At 48.0% G+C, this 18,885-nt stretch overlaps 1 protein-coding gene across 2 annotated transcripts in view; it reads left to right on the forward strand.

Annotated features, from left to right (window-relative positions):
- PDILT (protein disulfide isomerase like, testis expressed) overlaps positions 1-18,885 on the forward strand; it is a 40,776-nt gene that overhangs the window by 13,561 nt on the left and 8,330 nt on the right. Inside the window, exons 3-8 of one of the 2 annotated variants that reach the window (XM_085017437.1) lie at positions 2,765-2,971; positions 11,198-11,331; positions 12,499-12,636; positions 14,605-14,715; positions 14,797-14,922; positions 18,220-18,417. In XM_085017437.1, coding sequence (XP_084873563.1) covers positions 2,765-2,971; positions 11,198-11,331; positions 12,499-12,636; positions 14,605-14,715; positions 14,797-14,922; positions 18,220-18,417 — 914 coding nt within the window. Of the gene's footprint in view, positions 1-2,764; positions 2,972-7,536; positions 7,890-11,197; positions 11,332-12,498; positions 12,637-14,604; positions 14,716-14,796; positions 14,923-18,219; positions 18,418-18,885 lie in introns of those variants that run through there. The other variant, XM_085017438.1, reaches the window with a different exon arrangement.

The following is an 18,885-nucleotide window of genomic DNA, read 5'->3' on the forward strand; positions in this document are numbered from 1 at the left end:
GAGTGCTGGGAAGTTTCAATGGCTTTATCCTTGTCAATTTCTAGGAAGTGATGAGCATGGTAGAACTGATTGTTATAGAAATATTTCAACACTGACAACTTCACAAGGTAGCCAGTAATTCCCCACTTTTCCTTTGAAGAAACTGGAGTTTAGAGACATTGTCACCTCACGTTCCTTGTATGGTTTCTGAACCCAAACCCAATGTGTTCTGTGTCTCCAAACCCCAGTGTGTCTCCCACGTTGGCCCGTTTCTGAACCAGGGGTCTCACTTCCTGTCACACTTCTTTTTTTTTTTAATTTTTTTTTAATTAGAGTGTAGTTGATTTAAACGGCGGCGCAAATTTCTGCTGTACAGCCAGGGGACCCAGTCATGCATATATACATACGTTCCTTTTCTTATATCATGTCCCATCATGATCCACCCAAGAGATTGGATATAGTGCCCTGTACAGTGGGACCTCGTTGCATATTTATTCTAAATGTAATACTTTGCAAGCTGCTGTTTAGCACTGGGAACTATATCTAGTCACTTGTGATGGAGCATGATGGAGGATAATGTGAGAAAAAGAAGGTATCTATTTAGAGAGAGGACAAGATGGCGGAGGAGTAGGGGGACATGCTCGCCCTCTCCCACAAACACAACAAGAAAAAGCACATCTACAGAATAAATGACTCGCACAGAACAGCAACCAATCGCTGGCAGAAGAACCTAAACTCCAATAACGACAAGAAGTTCGTGACATTACGGGGCAGAACGGGAGAAAAGAGGAGAGTGAGAGAAGGTGAATCCGAGCGGGACGGGCGCTCCCGAAAGGGAACTGCGGAGGAGAAAGGGATCCCGCACCCTGGAAAGTCACCTACCGGGGGAAGGATCAAACGAACCAGAGGAATCTCCAGATGCAGAGAAGAGTGTAGCAGTAAGTTGGAGTACGGAAAAGCCGATCAAGAACCGAACGGACCATCTGAACTACGGGCACAGTCACCAAAAATTGAGACGCCTGGGTGGGGGCTGGGCACCGAGACCTCGCCTCCATAGTGGTACAGCCACTATGGAGAACACTTTGGAGATACCTTAGAAATCTATACATAGAACTTCCATATGACCCTGCAATCCCACTCTTGGGCATATATCCGGACAAAACTCTACTTAAAAGAGACACATGCACCCGCATGTTCATTGCAGCACTATTCACAATAGCCAAGACATGGAAACAACCCAAATGTCCATCGACAGATGATTGGATTCAGAAGATGTGGTATATGTACACAATGGAATACTACTCAGCCATAAAAAAGAATGACATAATGCCATTTGCAGCAACATGGATGGAGCTAGAGAATCTCATACTGAGTGAAATGAGCCAGAAAGACAAAGACAAATACCATATGATATCACTTATAACTGGAATCTAATATCCAGCACAAATGAACATCTCCTCAGAAAAGAAAATCATGGACTTGGAGAAGAGACTTGTGGCTGCCTGATGGGAAGGGGAGGGAGTGGGAGGGATCGGGAGCTTGGGCTTATCAGACACAACTTAGAATAGATTTACAAGGAGATCCTACTGAATAGCATTGAGAACTTTGTCTAGATACTCATGTTGCAACAGAAGAAAGGGTGGGGGAAAAAATGTAATTGTAATGTATACATGTAAGGATAACCTGACCCCCTTGCTGTACAGTGGGAAAATAAAATTAAAAAAAAAAAAAGAATGTATCTATTTATATGTGTGTGTGTGTGTGTGTGTGTGTGTGACTTGGTCTCTTTGCTGTACAGTAGAAAATTAACAGAACACTGTAACCCAACTATAATGGACAAAATAAAATCATTTAAAAATAATAAATAAATGGAATAGTTTGCTTATACTAATGCAAATTCCCAGTCCATCCCACTCCCTTCCCCTCTCCCTTGGCAACCAAATTCTATCCTCCATGTCTGTGAGTCTGTTTCTGCTGTGTAGACAGGTTCATTTGTGCTTTTTTTTTTTTTTTTTTGGTTTTTAGGGCTGAGGTGTGTGTGTCTTATGGAAATTCCTGGGCTAGGTGTCAAATCGGACCTGCAGCTGCTGGCCTAGGCCACAGCCACAGCAACACCAGATCTGAGCCATGTCTTCAACCTACACCACAGCTCACAGCAATGCCGGATCCTTAACCCACTGAGCAAGGCCAGGGATCGAACCCGAATCCTCTTGGATACTGGTTGGGTTCTTTACCACTGAGCCACAACAGGAACTCCTGCACCATATTTTAAATTTCATATAGAAGGAATATCATGTAGGAGTTCCCGTCATGGCTCAGTGGTTAACAAATCTGACTAGGAACCATGAGGTTGCAGGTTCGATCCCTGGCCTCGCTCAGTGGGTTAAGGATCCGGTGTTGCCATGAGCTGTGGTGTAGGTCACAGATGTGGCTCAGATCTGGCGTTGCTGTGGCTCTGGTGTAGGCCAGTGGCTGCAGCTCCGATTAGACCCCTAGCCTGGGAACCTCCATATGCCACGGGAACAGCCCTAGAAAAGACAAAAAGACCAAAAAAAAAAAAAAAAAAAAAAAAAGAAGGAATATCATGTAGAATTTGTCTTTCTCTTTCTGACTGACTTAGCATGAGAATCTCTAATTGCACTGTCACACTTCAGAAACTACCCACTAACTGTGGGGCATGAGAAAAGCCCGGGAGCTAAGCAGGAAAACAAAGCCTCCTCCTTGCAAGATGGGAGCCAGAGGCAGAGGCTCTAGTGAGTTTTGTCTTCCTACCGGCTCTTTTCAGACAACCCATCCTCAAAGAAATCCAGGGACTTGGCCGACGAGCTGGGCAAAGCCGTGGAGATCATGGGCACAGGCAAGAATGGGATTGGCTTTGGCAAAGTGGACATCACGATCGAGAAGGAACTTCAGGAAGAGTTTGACATCAAGGAGGCCCCAGAGTTGAAGCTGTTTTTCGAGGGGAACAGATTGGAGCCCATCAGCTGCAAAGGTAACAGTTATTTATTTATTTATTTATTTATTTATTTTTGTCTTTTTAGGGCCACACCTGCAGCATATGGAGGTTCCCAGGCTAGGGGTCCAATAGGAGCTGTAGCTTCCAGCCTACACCACAGCCACAGGCATGCAGGATTCAAGTCGCGTCTGTGACCTACACCGCAGCTCACGGCAACGCCAGATCCTTAACCCATGGAGCGAGGCCAGGGATCGAACCTGCATCCTCATGGATACTAGTCTGGTTTGTTAACCACTGAGCCACGACGGGAACTCGAAGATAAAGGTTTTTACATATCGGTCAAGGTAATGCCAATCATGGAGGCACAAAAGCCAGCCTTTCAGTTTATTAACGGAATTGCGAGTTTACCTCTTGCTTCCCCCAAGCCCAGTTAGCAGCCGAAGGGGTAGGGGAGGGGGGACTCTACTCCACCTAGTCTTTCAAGGACCCAGGTTCCTTCCAGCCTGTGGCTTTGTTCTCTCTTGGGACCACGAGCTTCCTGCTGGTTCCCCTGGAGCTGGCCAGCAATTGGTGCTGGGAGGCAGAGGAGGGCCTCCGGTGGTGTCTGTGGCCCAGGCTGGCATGGCCCATAGATCCGCTATGTGGCTCTGCCCAGCTGGGAGATATGGCCCTGCTCTCTGCCCATAAGGAAAAAAAAATGATTTTGGTACCCATGTAGCTGCCTTCACCACAGCTCACATCTCAACTGGTGGGCCCTGCAGGCACTAGGAGGTGGCATATTGAGGTGCGCGGTTTATTTTTATTATTTTTTTAGGGCCACACCTGTGGCATATGGAGATTTCCAGGCTAGGGGTCTAACTGGTGCTCCAGATGCCGGCCTGCGCCACAGCTACAGCAACGTGGGATCCAAGCTGCGTCTGGGACCTACACCACAGCTCACGGCAACGCCGGGATCCTTAACCCACTGAGCGAGGCCAGCGATCGAACCTGCAACCTCATGGTTACTAGTCGGATTCACTTCTGCTGCACCACAACGGGAACTCCTGGGGTGCGTGGTTTATAAACCAAGACTGGAGCATCAGCTCCCAGCTTGCTTATCTCCCCACTCTCACCACACTCTTGCACTTGAGAATGATTTTGACAGGGTCCCAGACCAAGGAAACACTGGAGGACTGAAAGGAGCCTGAGAGATGCTAGAACAAGATGAACATGGGACAGGACGGCTACCAAATACTTTCATGTCTGTTTTCATCCATAGTTCATTAGCTCACTTAACCCCGTATCTCACCCTTTTATTAAGAACCTACCATGTCCCCAGCCCTATCTTGATGTTGAAGAAGCTTGAAGAATTTTGTGCCTCATTGTGGTACATGGTGGGTCCTCGTTTTAAAAGGTGTTAAATATATGGATGCATCAATGTATGTTCAATGGACAGGTGGGTGGATGGATGAAATTAAACCGATGCACACAGAAGTGCCCAGCACAGCCCCTATCATGTTAGTAGAATGTCCCCATTGGGTGTGTTGAATGATCGAATCTCAGAAAACCGAGATCGTCTTTTTGCATCTCCTTGCGTTTAGCGGGTTTGCGGTAAACCTGTTGGAGATTTGTTCCAAGAACCAAAGGGGCGGGGCGAAGGAGAGGATGCCTTGCAGTTCTCAGAATGGCCACAAGAGGGCAGGAGGACACACAGGCCAGACTTGCAGAGGAAGACGATTCATTCAAAAGAGTCAGCCTCAGGGCAGGTTACATAAAAGACTTGGCAGCCGGCTCCAAACTGGTTTGTAGGAGGCTGTTGGGTGCAGGGGAAAGAGAAGAGATGGAGGAGAGGGCAGGAACAGGGCGAGAAGGGACAAAGACTGCTGCTTCCTAAGTACTGATGACAACCTTCAGTGGCCACCCATTGACCCCTAGCGAGGAACCCTTTGTGATATTTCGGTTTGCGGGAGGGCTGTGAAGAAACGAGAAGCCCCAGGTACTTCAGTGAACTCTGTTTTGTGGCTCAGGCTCTGGGATGCCCCCCCTGTCCCGCTTCTGAAGGGCAGATGCAGTCTGATTCCACTTAGAGGCAATGAGGTGACAGCCTGGCAACTTCCGGACTGCCTCAGCCCCCTTCATGCTGGGAGCCAGTACCTGGAACCTCCTCTGCCATGCAGGAGGCTTCACTATCCCCTCCTCCAGGACGTCCCCCCTGACGGCCCAGGTCAGAATGCCTGGCCTGCCTGCAAACTCCCACAGCACCTGAGCTATCCCCGTAAAGATCTCATTTCACAGAATTGTATCTGTCCGTCATTGTCTACTCAACTGAGAGCACCAGGGCAGAGACCGATCTCAACTCCTTTCCTGCCCCTCCCACCACCCCAGCATCAAATCCTTCCTATGTACCTGAGAACACTCACTTCCTCCTGTGGAATTCTGATGTCCTCATCTGAAAAGTGGGGATGGTAAAAGAATCTACCTCGGAGGGTCCCTGGGAAGAAGGAATGAGTCTGCACAGATCAGGAGTGATTACTGTGTTCCAGGCACTCAGATGTCACAATGCCAAGGAGGAGGTCCTTTTACAGATGGAGAAGTGAGGCAACATGAACAAACTCCTCTCGAGGCTCCCAGCTAATTAGTGGTGGGATCCACAATTTTCTCTAAAGGACCAGAGCGTCAATGTTTTAGGTCTCACAGGCCAATCTCTGTTGATAGACTTTGCTGTTTGGGGCGGGGTCTGTGGGGGGCGGGGAAGCCATACACAAACAAAATGGGCGTGGCTGTGTCTCAATAAAACTTTATTTATAAAGTTACTTGGCAAGTCAGATTGGGCTCATGGGCTAGAGTTGACAGAGCCCTCCTCTAAGTAACTGGCACACGTGGTTATTATTATTTTCAAACTCTTTCCTGACCCTAGTCCGGCGCCTGGAACACTTAGGGTTTTTTGTTTGTTTTTCTTTTTAGGACCGCACCCGTGGCATATGGAAGTTCCCAGACTAAGGGTTGAATGGGAGCTGCAGCCGCCAGCCTCCACCACAGCCCCAGCAACGTGGGATCCAAGCCATGTCTGCGACCTACACCACAGCTCACAGCAACACTGGATCCTTAACCCACTGAGCGAGGTCAGAGATTGAACCCGAGTCCTCAGGGCTATTAGTCGGGTTCATTATCACTAAGCCAGGATGGGAACTCCTAGAGCACTTGGGTTTTTCATGCATAGTTTTGAGTTTGAATGTGATGGGATTGCAAGGGCCCCTGTTGGGGTGAGGAGCCAGCCCATATTTCTACTGGATTTGACCTGCCCCTTCTTTCTCAGTATCCACCCTCCCCCCGCCAAAAAAAAAAATCTGGAAAGAGGTAGTGAGCAAGAGGCTGGTTGTGGAGCCTGGGTTTTAGGGTGAGCACTAACTGTGAGAACTTGAGTCGGCCTCCGTCTCTCACTCCCTAAAAAGGACGAATAGTGCTGGTCCTGCTGCTTGACAGGGCTTCCCTGAGCTAAGGGGGCAACAGTGCTTTACTGGTCTCCCACACCGTGACTTTTACGAAACCTTTCTTGGGAGGCAGACGGGGTTTAGTCCTTGCTGGGTCAAGTCCCAGTTCTCCTCCAGTCTCCACGGGGTGATGGTGGAAGACTTGGCCTTGGCCATCTCCCTAGAGGGCGGGAGACTCAGGCTGCTGCCAGGGCCTCAATTAATGATGCAGTCACAGCCTGTGCCTGGAAATAGGCAGCGGAGCAGCCGCTCTAGTCAATCATCACATGGTGTTCACACCTCGGTGGTCACAGTGTCCTCTGGCTCAGAGCCGAGCACCAGGACAGGCACCTGCCCAGCGGGGACCGTGCCCGGTCCTAACAGGCAGGCACTCAGAGACAATCTCTTGGCCACATTCAGAGCCACCTCAGTCCCATGGGGTCCAGAGGGGCAAACGGAGCTCATCCATCCCAGAGAAAAGAGCCCAAGATCAAGTTCCCTCCAACTGGCTTATCTAATGAGTCATTCACATTCATTCATCTCAAAATTATTGCCTGAATACCTACAACGAGCCAGACATTATAGGAGGTCGCGAGGAAAACTGGTCCTTTCTTCCCTTTGGAGTTCTTGGCTGGTCTAACAATTAGATTGGCATACGAGACATTGGCCAGAGAAAAACAAATTTAACTTCATAGGTATGGGAGTCCCAAAGACAGGAGGCTCAAAAAGTGACCCAAGCAGGCAGGCTTGATACCGGTGAGATGAAGAAACGATACATTTGTGAAGAACTGACAAGGAGTTCCCACTGTGGGGCAATGGATTATGAATCCGAATGCAGAGGCTTGCGTTGCTGCACAAGTGTGGGGTTCAGTCCCTGGCCTGGGAACTTTCCATAGGCTGCAGGTGCAGCCATTAAAAAAGAAAGAATGAACGAATGAACGAATGAACAAATGAAAGAAAGAAGAGAAAGAAGGAAGGAAAGGAAGGAAAGAAAGAAAAAGATGAAAGGAGGGAAGGAAGAAAGCAGGAATTGCCAAGACAAAGGGGTGTGGGCTCAGGGCAGTAAATTAGTGAGGAAGTAACAGAATTTGTTTCTACAGCTTCTTGACCTCGAATCCCTGACTCCAGGGACAAGGACGCCGTCTACCCTCCGGGGATGGGGAGGGTACCTCCACGTGGGAGCTGTATTTCCTGCTTTCAGAGGGACCAAGGAGGGTCAGAATATCCCTGTACAGGCTGTTTCTCAGGGAACTTGAAAATCACCAGATGGTAGAGGCTCTTCCCCCTTGGGAGCTACTAAGAAAGGGATGAAATTATCACACCTTCGGAAAGAGATTCTGTGAAGACGATCAACTGGTCATAAGATAATGATCGAGGCGAGAGGAAGAAAAGACCAAACTGAAGATTCAACAAGCAGGAGGAGGAGCCCGTGAGAGCGGAGCTGAAAGGGCAATGCAGGCAGAGGGATTGGCAGATGCTGAAGCCACCGCGCTGGAGATCACGGGGTATGTACGGCGGGAGTGTGGCCAGAGGCAGGTGAGAGCAATGGTTCTGAAGAACCGCAGACCCATGAGGAAGGTTTTTCTTCACTTTTTTTTTTTTTGGTATTTTCAGAATTTCTGAACATTTAAAACCTAATTTTGGGGGGCCATGCCAAAATTACATGTTTTCAGGATATGTACCTCTTTCTTCCTAGAAGATGGCTAGGACCTCTGGGAAAATAGAAACTCCACCTGGGGCTGGAGTCTAGGAGGGGGTGACGGCGGTGGGTAGATGGCCGTGGTCTGAGGGTGGCGTGGAGCCTCCCCCCCATCCTTCTCTGTCCCTTGAGACCCCATGGCACCCTCCCATGGACTTTTCGAGGCCTGACGCATCATGGCTTTTTAAATAGCCTCATCTGCATTAGCTAAAGCTGGACTCTGCATCTCTATGACCAGCAATTCTTCTCCTGGGCATGGACCCAACCAAAGTGCATATAATGTGTCCCCAGAGACAAGCTCGAGAATTAATGCTTAATGGTCCCAAACGGTAAACAAACCAAATGCCTGTTAGCAGGGACTGGATAAACAAAAGTGTGGAATGTTCACACAATAGAATGCCATGCAGGGGTGTGGGAAGGAATCAACAAGGGCAACATGAAGGAATCTCATACATGCAATAAACGCAAACACATGCTATGTTCTTTTTTTTTTTTTTTTGCCTTTTCTAGAGCCGCTTCCCTCGGCATATGGAGGTACCCAGGCAAAGGGTCTAATCGGAGCTGTAGTCACCGGTCTACGCCAGAGCCACAGCATCGCGGGATCCGAGCCACATCTGCAACCTACACCACGGCTCACAGCAATGCCAGATCCTTAACCCACTGAGCAAGGCCAGGGATCGAACCAGCAACCTCATGGTTCCTAGTCAGATTCATTAACCACTGCACCACACTGGGAACTCCCACGCTATGTTCTATTTATATCAAGTTCAAGAGCAGGCAGACTAACGCGAGCTGTTGGAAGTTCGGGTAGTGGTTACCTCTAGATGGTGGTGGGGTAGGGGCTGTGATGGGACATAATGGGGACTTGTGAGGGGAGCCAATAACAAACTCTTTGTTTATCCGGATGGTTTTTACACATGTGTGTTCACTTTGTGAAAATCCATCAAACCAAACATTATAATTTGTGTACCTTTCTTCATAAAAACATACTTCATAATAAAAATTTTTTTTTTTTTTTTGGTCTTTCTAGGGCCGCACACATGGCATATGGAGGTTCCCAGGCTAGGGGTCGAATCAGAGCTGTAGCCTCCAGCCTATACCACAGCCCCAGTAATGCCAGATCCGAGCCAAGTCTGCAACCTACATCACAGCTCATGGCAATGCCAGATCCTTAACCCACTGATTGAGGCCAGGGATCGCACCTGCAACCTCATGGTTCCTAGTCAGATTCATTTCTGCTGCGCCATGATGGAACTCCTTTTTTTTTTTTTTTTTTTTTTTTTTTGTTGTTGTTGTTGTTGTTGCTATTTCTTGGGCCGCTCCCGCGGCATATGGAGGTTCCCAGGCTAGGGATCCAATCGGAGCTGCAGCCACCAGCCTACACCAGAGCCACAGCAACTCGGGATCCGAGCCGCGTCTGCAACCTACACCACAGCTCATGGCAACGCCGGATCATTAACCCACTGAGCAAGGGCAGGGACCGAACCCGCAACCTCATGGTTCCTAGTCGAATTCGTTAACCACTGCACCACGACGGGAACTCCTGGAACTCCTTTAATAAGTTTTTTTAAAGGCCTGATGTTCTTAGAAAAGGTCAGTAAAGACACTGAAGTTGATTTAGTCACTCAGAGTGCATTCCTCAAGCTCCAGGAAGCAATTTGTCCTGCCACAGGGCCTTTGCACAGGATGTTTCCTCTGCTTTTCCTTCTCCAGTTGCTTCCTGTCATCTCCTATGCATCCTTCAGTTTTCAGCTCATAAGTGATTTCCTCCAGGAAGCCCTCCTTGACTTCACAGTCTAGGTTAGACATCTTTGCTACAGGTTGGCTTTTGGATGCTTCCTTTGGGTGTGATTCTACATTTGTTTGCATTCTTTGACAATTGTCCTCCTCAACAGAATGAGAGCTGCAAAGCAGTGGCAATGTCTTATTTCTGCCCATCATTTATCCCCAGGACCAAGCACGGGGACCCAGTACATATCGATCAAATGATTGACTGAGTGAAGGGAGGAAGGGTGAGAGAAGGAACAAAGTCCAAAGCTACTCACTACAAGCATTTCTTTAGCTCATAAACTCATTTGAAATGATCCATCCTATTCTACAGCAGGTTTGGACAGAAAATAATATTTTACTTCACCTGCCATCATATGCAATTAATGATTCTAGCACACACAAGTCCATCTGTAGCCTGGAGTACATTCTGGCACCCCGTCATGTCTCCCCAGATATGGTAGACATGTCCCAGTTTTAGGAGCTAAGATTTCTGTCTGCTTGGCACTTCCCGAATGATAGCTGAGAAATGGATGTCAGGCTTTATAACCTTATCTGTGTCTCTGCTGAGAAATTGGAGCCACTGGGAGAGCATAGAATTTTCCCAAGGACACAGAGCTAGCAGGTCTTTTTATTTACATTTTTCAAATTTATGTTTTTGAAAAATAAATTCATCTTCCTGTCACTTTGAAGGGTGGATATGAAAAGAAGCCTGGGCAGGCTTCCTCCTGGGTTTGAGTCCCAGGTTGGCTACTGCGGTGGCCAATGGCAAGTTAAATCTCAATTTCCTCATTGGCAACATGAGGATAAAATGTACCCACAGAGTCATTGTGGGGACGTAACACAGGCAAAACACCCAGGACAGCCTGACTCTTGGTAAGAGCTCATTTTAGCTGCTGTTGGTTTTTTGGTTTTTTTTTTTTTGTTTTTAGGGCCGCATCCGCGGGCACGTGGAAGTGCCCAGGCTAGGGGTCAAAATGGAACTACAGCTGCCAGCCTACACCACAGGCACAGCAACAGCAACGCCCGATCTGAGCTGTGTCTGCGACCTACTCCACCGCGCATGGCAACCCTTAACCCGTTAAGCAAGACCAGGGATTGAACCTGTGTCCTCATGGATGCTAGCCAGATTCGTTTCCGCTGAGCCACGACGGGACGTCCCGTAGCTGCTGTTGTTAATGTTCACCCCTTGGGGTTCAGGTGGGGAGAAGTGGAAGAACCAACCTGGAGGTAGGAGTCCAAGACAAGACGCTTCCCCCCATTTAACCCGAGGAAGACAGGCCCTGCTGCTGTTCAAGAGGAAGCTTCTGTGGGATCCATTGAACCCTCTCTCCTCTCTCTCTCCAGGAGTGGTTGAATCTACTGCCTTGGTTGTTTGGTTGAGAAGACAAATCAGCCAGAAGGCATTTTTGTTCAATAACACCGGAGACATTCTAGAGTTTGTGAATTCCAGGCCCCTGGTCATCATGGGCTTCTTCCAGGTACCGGGTTCACGAGGTGGGAGTTGGCTTTCCACTCTGTTTGGGAAGGGGGTAGGGTGAGACGAGGTCTTCCATCTGGGTTAATTCTGTGCCCATTCTTCCTTTTCCAACGAGCCAGTTTCCGGGGGGAACCACAGGATGAAAATGAAAAAAGTGGAAGCTGAAAGGGTAGGAGAAGCTAATGCAAATGTGGAGAGTAACAGGGAAAGAAGAGAGGAAACTGATGTATCTTGAATTGGTTTTGACAGTAAAACTGATCTTTGGGGGGTTCATTTAGATCATCCCTGAATAATAACTTACAAATTGCTGGCGTTCCCATTGTTCGTGGTGCAGTGGCAGCGAATCCGACGAGGAACCACAAGGTTTCGGGTTTGATCCCAGGGCTCCCTCAGTGGGTTAAGGATCCGGTGTTGCCTTGAGCTGTGGTGTAGGTCGCAGATGCGGCTCAGATCTGGCGTGACTGTGGCTGCGGTGTAGGCTGGCGGCTACAGCTCTGATTCGACCCCTAGCCCGGGAACCTCCCTATGCTGCGGGTGTGGCCCTAAAAAGAAAAAGACAAAAAGACAAATTGCTTTTGCTTTTGGAGAATGAGTTTTTTGCACATTTTCACTCATTTCCTATAACTTTGATGACCCCTTCCTTTCTCTGAGCAGAAGTCAGAGCTTTGGGGCTTCTGGGGACCCCCAACTTTGGGGTTTCGTGGGGAGCATTTGTCCTTTGTCTCTCCCATCCTACATTTTGAGGTGGCTTTCAGTTTTCGTTCATGCTAGAGCACGAAGGCTGACACTACAACTGTATCATGATATCAAGTTCATATTTGGTACCACCCATGGCCGAATCATTGCTTCTTCTGAAAACAATTAAGGGATAAATGTTAAAAACTCTCAACACTTGTGTCAGAACAGCCTTCTCTCTAACACTTGGGAAAAAGGTCAGGTGTATCAGTTCTTTCCATTCATCTCAGTGGCTTTGCCTCTTTGGGCCTTAGTCATAGCCATAGAAGTATCCTAGGTATGAAGTATCCACGAAGCTGGATTTAGGGGACCCAGCAAAACCCCAGAACTTGGAAAGGTGAGGTGATGAATTCGTCAGCATTTTCACCCTGATCGTCAACAAACAAAAAAGGCTTTGGTTACCGAAACCTTCTCGAACATCCCTCCCAAACAGGATTTGGAGGAAGACCTCGCAGAGTTGTTCTATGATACGATCAAGGACTTTCCGGAGCTGACGTTCGGAGTGATATTGATTAAAAATGCCATTGGGAATTTCCGCGTCACCCTAGACAGTGTTCTGGTGTTCAAAAAGGTAAGACTTTGGTCTTATCTCTAGTTCAAAACAAAGAACTATGCATGTATGTACATGGGCTTTGGATACAAATTCTGGTTCTGCCGCTTGTCAGCTCAGTGGCATTGGACTAGTCAATTTCTGGGAAATCATGGTCTCCCATTCTTCCTCTGGCCTTTATAGCCATTTTCCACTGAGAGCTCTTCCTTTCCTTAACTGGCAAATGTCATTAATGAGGGCTCAGTCTTCTGCCCTGTGGTTTCTTCCGGTCCATGTGGCACACCGCCACCCCGTCCCCCCATCCTCCATCAGTCCATACACCCTTGACTTAAAAATCTCCAGCTCGAATCAGATTTCTCTAATCTCCAGACCTTTATATCCATCACCAGAGATCTCAACATGGCCAAGCGTGAAATCATAATCTCCCCTCCAAATCCATTTCCAGTAGATTTTCTCCCTTCACAAATGGTGCCACCGTCTCCCAACTCCTCTGTAAGCAAAGCCAGAACACCTAGGCATCACCTCACTCTTCTTCACCCTTCCCCACGTTGCCACAAGCTGCAGCATAGGTCGCAAATGCAGCTCAGATCCAGCGTTTCCGTGGCTCTATTGCAGGCTGCAGCTGCAGCGCCAGGCATGGGAAAGGTTGCTTTCTAACCTTGGAGGGAGGGGGAGGACCCCTTACAAAGCATGACAGAAACCCCAGAAAATATCTAAAGAAATACTGATACATTTGGACCACACAAAAAATGTTAAATTTCTGTAGAATAAACCCCATCACAAATTCAAAAACCAAATAGCAAACTTGGAAATACATTTAGGAGAGATCTGGTCTGTGTTCGTGGGTGAGAGTTTGGGCACTGGAGTCGGCTTGTGTGGGTTGGAATCTTAGCTCCCCCTCTTACTAGCTTAGCAGCTCTGGGCTCGTCCCTTCACTTCTCTGTGCCTCAATTGCCTCAACTGTAAAATGGGCATAATAATATTCAATGCAGTGTTAAGAGGTTTCAGGGAGTTCATACATAGAACATACTTAGAACAGTGGCTGGTACAACATGAGCTCTCTGTAAGTCTAATTAATTTTAATAAACTGTGGTTATCACTAGAAAAATGTTTCAGCTTTATCCCGAGGACAAGAGAGGCTATGAAATATGTAAGCAAGAGTTTCATTTTAATAACACCGCTCTGGCTAAAGTGGGGGGCGGGTGTGATGGATTGAAGGGAAGTGGGGCGGGGGGGAGAAATTGGAAGAGCATTAGGAGACTTTTGCAGGAGTCCAGGGAAGAAATTTGGAGGATTGGTGGAGATGAAGAGAAGGAAATGCAGTGAGATAAGAAGAGAAATAAGGAGAGCCCCTTCTTCCTCCTTCACCCACAGAGAATTATACCACCCCCTACGTTCATCCAGGTCCTTCTGAGAAGCAGTCCTCAAGCTGGATGAGTCATGCGAAAGATTAGGGGGAATGCTTTTGAAGGAAAAGAGAGAGAGAGCTGGGGGAAATGTATCAGACCATGATGGAGGTCTGACCCTTTGGAAGGAAGGAAGGTTGGCTGGAAGAGTCTTTGACGTCAGTGCAGTTCTAAGAACATTCATCAAAGTCGTCCCTATAAAAGGGATCCTGCATTTCCCAGAAATGGGCTGGGCCCTTAGTCTCCTTGACAGCGTCATTGGTTGGGAGCCGTGTGTGAGAAGCTACTCAGCATCAGCACCAATACATTGATGGATTTTGGAGCAAGGCAGCTGGAGCTGTTCAGCCACTTCCACTCCCTGTCTTTGCAGACTGGAGATTTTCATGGCTTCCACATTCCCCATGTGCCACCCTCAGGCTACTCTGCCCAGCCATCCGTATTTATTAACTATCTAGATTATGCATTATACCTGTTATCGTGATGTTTTCCGTCTACCCAAGGGGAAAATTGTGCTATTTATAGTTATTTAGTGCCTCCATCATGGGTGCGACTGCCTTGCCATGATTTTCTTCTCTTGTCCAAGGGAAGAATTGTGAACCGCCAGGAGCTTATCAATGACAATACCAACAAACAGGTCCTCAACCAAGTCATTAAACAGCACCTCACAGATTTTGTTATTGAATACAACGCCGAGGTCAGTGAGCAAAGGGTCCCGGGAGAAGGGTGGCTGGGGCAGCTGTGCGCACGGGATGACCTCTTTGCCTTTTCATTTCAGACTAAGGATCTGATTTACGAACTGCAAGTCCTGAATCACATGCTGCTCTTTGTCTCCAAAAGCTCCAGATCGTCGGGTATGATAATGCAGCACTATAAACTGGCGGCGAAGAAATTCCAAAACAAGGTTTGTGGAAGTTGCCATTGCTCTTTGGGGCTTTTTTCTTTCTTTCTTTTCTTTCTTTTTTTTTGCTTTTCTTTTTTTTTTTGCTTTTTAGGGTTGCACACATGGCATATGGAGGTTCCCAGGCTAGGGGTCGAATCAGAACTTCAGCTGCCAGCCTACACCACAGCCACAGCAACATAGGATCTGAGCCGCATCTGCAGCCTACCCTACGGCTCACGGCAACACCAAATCCTTAGCCCACTGAGCGAGGACAGGGATCGAACCTGCAACCCCATGGTTTCTAGTCGGTTTTGTTACCACTGAGCCACCAAAGGAGCTCCTTTGGTGCTCTTTTGCTAGGAATCCACAACCTATGGACCCTGATGCCTGTCTGCTGGTCTTGCTGATTATAAATTAATCCAGGGAGATTTGCATAGTCATTTGTATACCAATCACCTGACTTGCATGTCAACACTCTATTAGTCACCATTTGATTTTAAACTTGTCTTCTTTTTCCTGCCCAGTAGCTCTTACTTTCTCACCAAACTACTTATCCTTCTCCGTTCCATCTTCCAGTTATGTCGACTCTGGGAACATGATTGGTCTGGCTGCTTTTTTGAGGGACCCCGCTCTGCTAAGAGAGGGTGACGGTCATGGGGGTGGCATTTGGCCTGGAGGTGACGGGAGGAAAGACTTCCGGAGGTCAGGGAGTATGAGAGCCTATGGGTGTGAAGCAGCACGGACAGTTGCTGAAGTTCTAGGCTTCAGCATCAAGAGATCTGGGTTCAAATTCTCTCCCTCTTGTAAGTGATTTTGTCTGAGATGAATTTAACCTCTCAGTCACCTCATGGGTAAAACGGGGAGTTACAGTAAGAATTAGAAGTGGGTTAGGTAGGAGTTCCCGTTGTGGTGCAGTGTTTAACGAATCTGACTGGGAACCATGAGGTTGCAGGTTTGATCCCTGGCCTCGCTCAGTGGGTTAAGGATCCGACGTTGCCCTGGGCTGTGGTGCAGGTCGCAGATGTGGCACAGATCTGGCATTGCTGTGGCTGTGGTGTAGGCCAGCAGCAACAGCTCCAATTAGACCCATAGCCTGGAAGCTTCCATATGCCACAGGTGGAGCCCTAAAAAGACCAAAAAAAAAAAAAAAAAAAAAAAAAACCAACCAAACAAACAAAAAGATTTTTTTTTTTTTTTTTTTTTGGTCTGTTTGCTATTTCTTGGGCCGCTCCCGTGGCATATGGAGGTTCCCAGGCTAGGGGTCAGATCGGAGCTGTAGCCTCCGGCCTACGCCACAGCCACAGCAACGTGGGATCCGAGCCGCGTCTGCAACCTACACCACAGCTCATGGCAACGCCGGATCTTTAACCCACTGAGCAAGGGCAGGGACCGAACCCGCAACCTCATGGTTCCTAGTCGGATTCATTAACCACTGCGTCACAATGGGAACTCCAAAAAAAAGATTGTTGATGTAAATCAATTGATTACAATCTGATTGCTTTCCTTCTATTTCTGATACGTTATAATAGTCAAGACTTAGCCAGAGTTCCCTGGTGGTTCAGCGGATTAAGGATTTATCAATGTCACTGCTGGGGCATAGGTTAGATCTCTGGTCTGGGAACTTCCAAGTGCCACAGACACAGCCAAAAACTTCTTTTTTTATTTAAAAATGAAAAATAAAATACAGGTGTTCCTGCTGCGGCTCAGTGGATTAAGAATCCGAATGCCACAGCTCAGGTCGCTGCAGATATTCGGGTTCGATACCCAGCCTGGGACCCTCCATATGCTGTGGGTGCAGCCATTAAAGAAAAAGAAAAAACACCTAAAAACCTCAATGGTTAAATAAATGATAATAAAATAAACTTGGCCACAATTCTTCTAGATTATTATTATTATTTTATATTTTATTTATTTATTTATTTTTTGCTTTTTAGGGCTACACCCACGGCACATGGAGGTTCCCAGGCTAAAGGTCAAAATGGAGCTGCTGCTGCCAGCCTACACCACAGCCGTGGCAACACGGGATCCGAAGCCACGGCAACACTAGATCCGAGCCACATCTGCGACCTACACCACAGCTCCTGGGAACGCTGGATCCTTAACCCACTGATGGAGGCCAGGGAGCAAACCTCATGGTTCCTGTTCGGATTTGTTTCCGCTGCACCACAACGGGAACTCCCTAGATTAAAGTTCACTCTCTAGTCTATAGGTGGGGCTTACCTTGGCACATATTGTGAGATGAGGTTGTAGATTGCCTTTACCCCAATGAGCACGCTTCTCAGATGCCATGTATTGATCGTGCCCCAATGTCCAGCCAAAGAGGAACAGTTGAGTGACTATCATTCCAATCAGTCACACCTCCACCTCTTATCTTACTCACCTCTAGCAAAGGTCTTTTGAAAGAACACATGCTTGATTTTACTGTGTCTGCTTTGTTTTTCAGTCACCCCAGCACCTAGAAGAGTGTCCGGCACATAGGAGGGCTCTTAATATTTTGTGAGATGAATGACCTAAACCCAGAGGCGGCAGGAGGCTCTAACTCATCTCCTCCTTCCACTCTTGCTTCTTCTCTACAACCAGAGGGATCTTTTAAAAATGATCACCATTGAGTTCCCATCGTGGCGCAGTGGTTAACGAATCTGACTAGGAACCATGAGGTTGCGAGTTCGATCCCTGGCCTTGCTCCGTGGGTTAAGGATCCGGTGTTGCCGTGAGCTGTGGTGTAGGTCGCAGATATGGCTCGGATCTAGTGTGGCTGTGGCTGTGGCCTAGGCCCTAGCTGCAGCTCTGCTTCAAATCTTGGCCCAGGAACTTCCATATGCTGTAGGTGTGGCCGTTAAAAATAAGAAGAAGAAGAATTTAAAAGAATAGTGGGTTGACATGCAAGGAGCATTTTCTACCTCCCAGGCACTAAACCAAGACTTTCTCTACAGTGTTTCATTCTCACAACAGTCCCATAAGGTGGGTCCTATTACAAGCACCACTTTGCAGGTTAGGAAAGTGAGTCACAGAGAAGGGAAGCTACTGTTCTGCCCGAGGAACTGGGAGGAAAGCTCAGGACCTGCTGCAGTTCTCCAGTTAGGTGAACAGGGCCCTGCTTGGGGCTGGTGACACCAGGCTGATGGCTGATGCCTGTCTGTGCAGTGAGGTGCAGGACTGCACCTGCCGGATGAGAAAGCAGCCCTGTTCTGGCTCTCCGAGCTGCTCCATCAGGGCCCTCCCACAGCTTCCCGACAGCTTCTCTCCCTTGGGCAGGGATTCCTTACGCTTGTCATGCCTCCAATCCAGAAAGACACAGGTTTTCATTTGCTCTGGCAGATCCTTTTCATCCTCGTGGATGCGGACGAGCCCAGAAACAGACGTGTCTTTGAGTACTTCCGGATCACAGAGGTCGACATACCATCGGTCCAAATCCTGAACTTGAGCTCTGATGCAAGATACAAAATGCCTTTCGAGGAAATAACCTATGAAAACCTCAAGAAATTTGGCCAGCGCTTTCTGGATAGAAAGGCCAAGGTAAGCGCGTCCTTGGACCCGGTTTATCCAGAACCTCAAAATAATCCCGTTTTGGTAATTCTGCGGGCTTTCTGGTCCTCAAATGGGGAGGCAGAATAAAGGTCAACCTCATGGGTTTTGTGAGGAAGTAGCCCCATCTCCCCACCTCAAATCTATTCCACTTTTGATCTATCCTGCCTGGCCTAATAATGCCACCATTCATTATTTATTCTTCAAGTAAAGGCATTATTTTGGAGTTCCCTTCGTGGCTCCGTGGTTCACGAACCCGACTAGGAACCATGAGGATGCAGGTTCGATCCCTGGCTTCACTCCGTGGGTTAGGGATCCCGCACTGCCATGAGCTGTGGTGTAGGTCACAGATGTGGCTTGGATCCCGCATGGATGTGGCTGTGGCTGTGGCTGTGGTGTAGGCCAGCAGCTACAGCTCCGATTCGACCCCTGGCCTGGGAACCTCCATAGGCCACAGGA

The sequence above is a fragment of the Sus scrofa genome, chromosome 3 (assembly GCF_054392235.1).
Source record: "Sus scrofa isolate SSC_HxYL_T2T_F1_AM1 chromosome 3, Sscrofa_HxYL_maternal_Yorkshire_Landrace_v2.0, whole genome shotgun sequence".
Lineage (NCBI taxonomy): Eukaryota > Metazoa > Chordata > Mammalia > Artiodactyla > Suidae > Sus > Sus scrofa.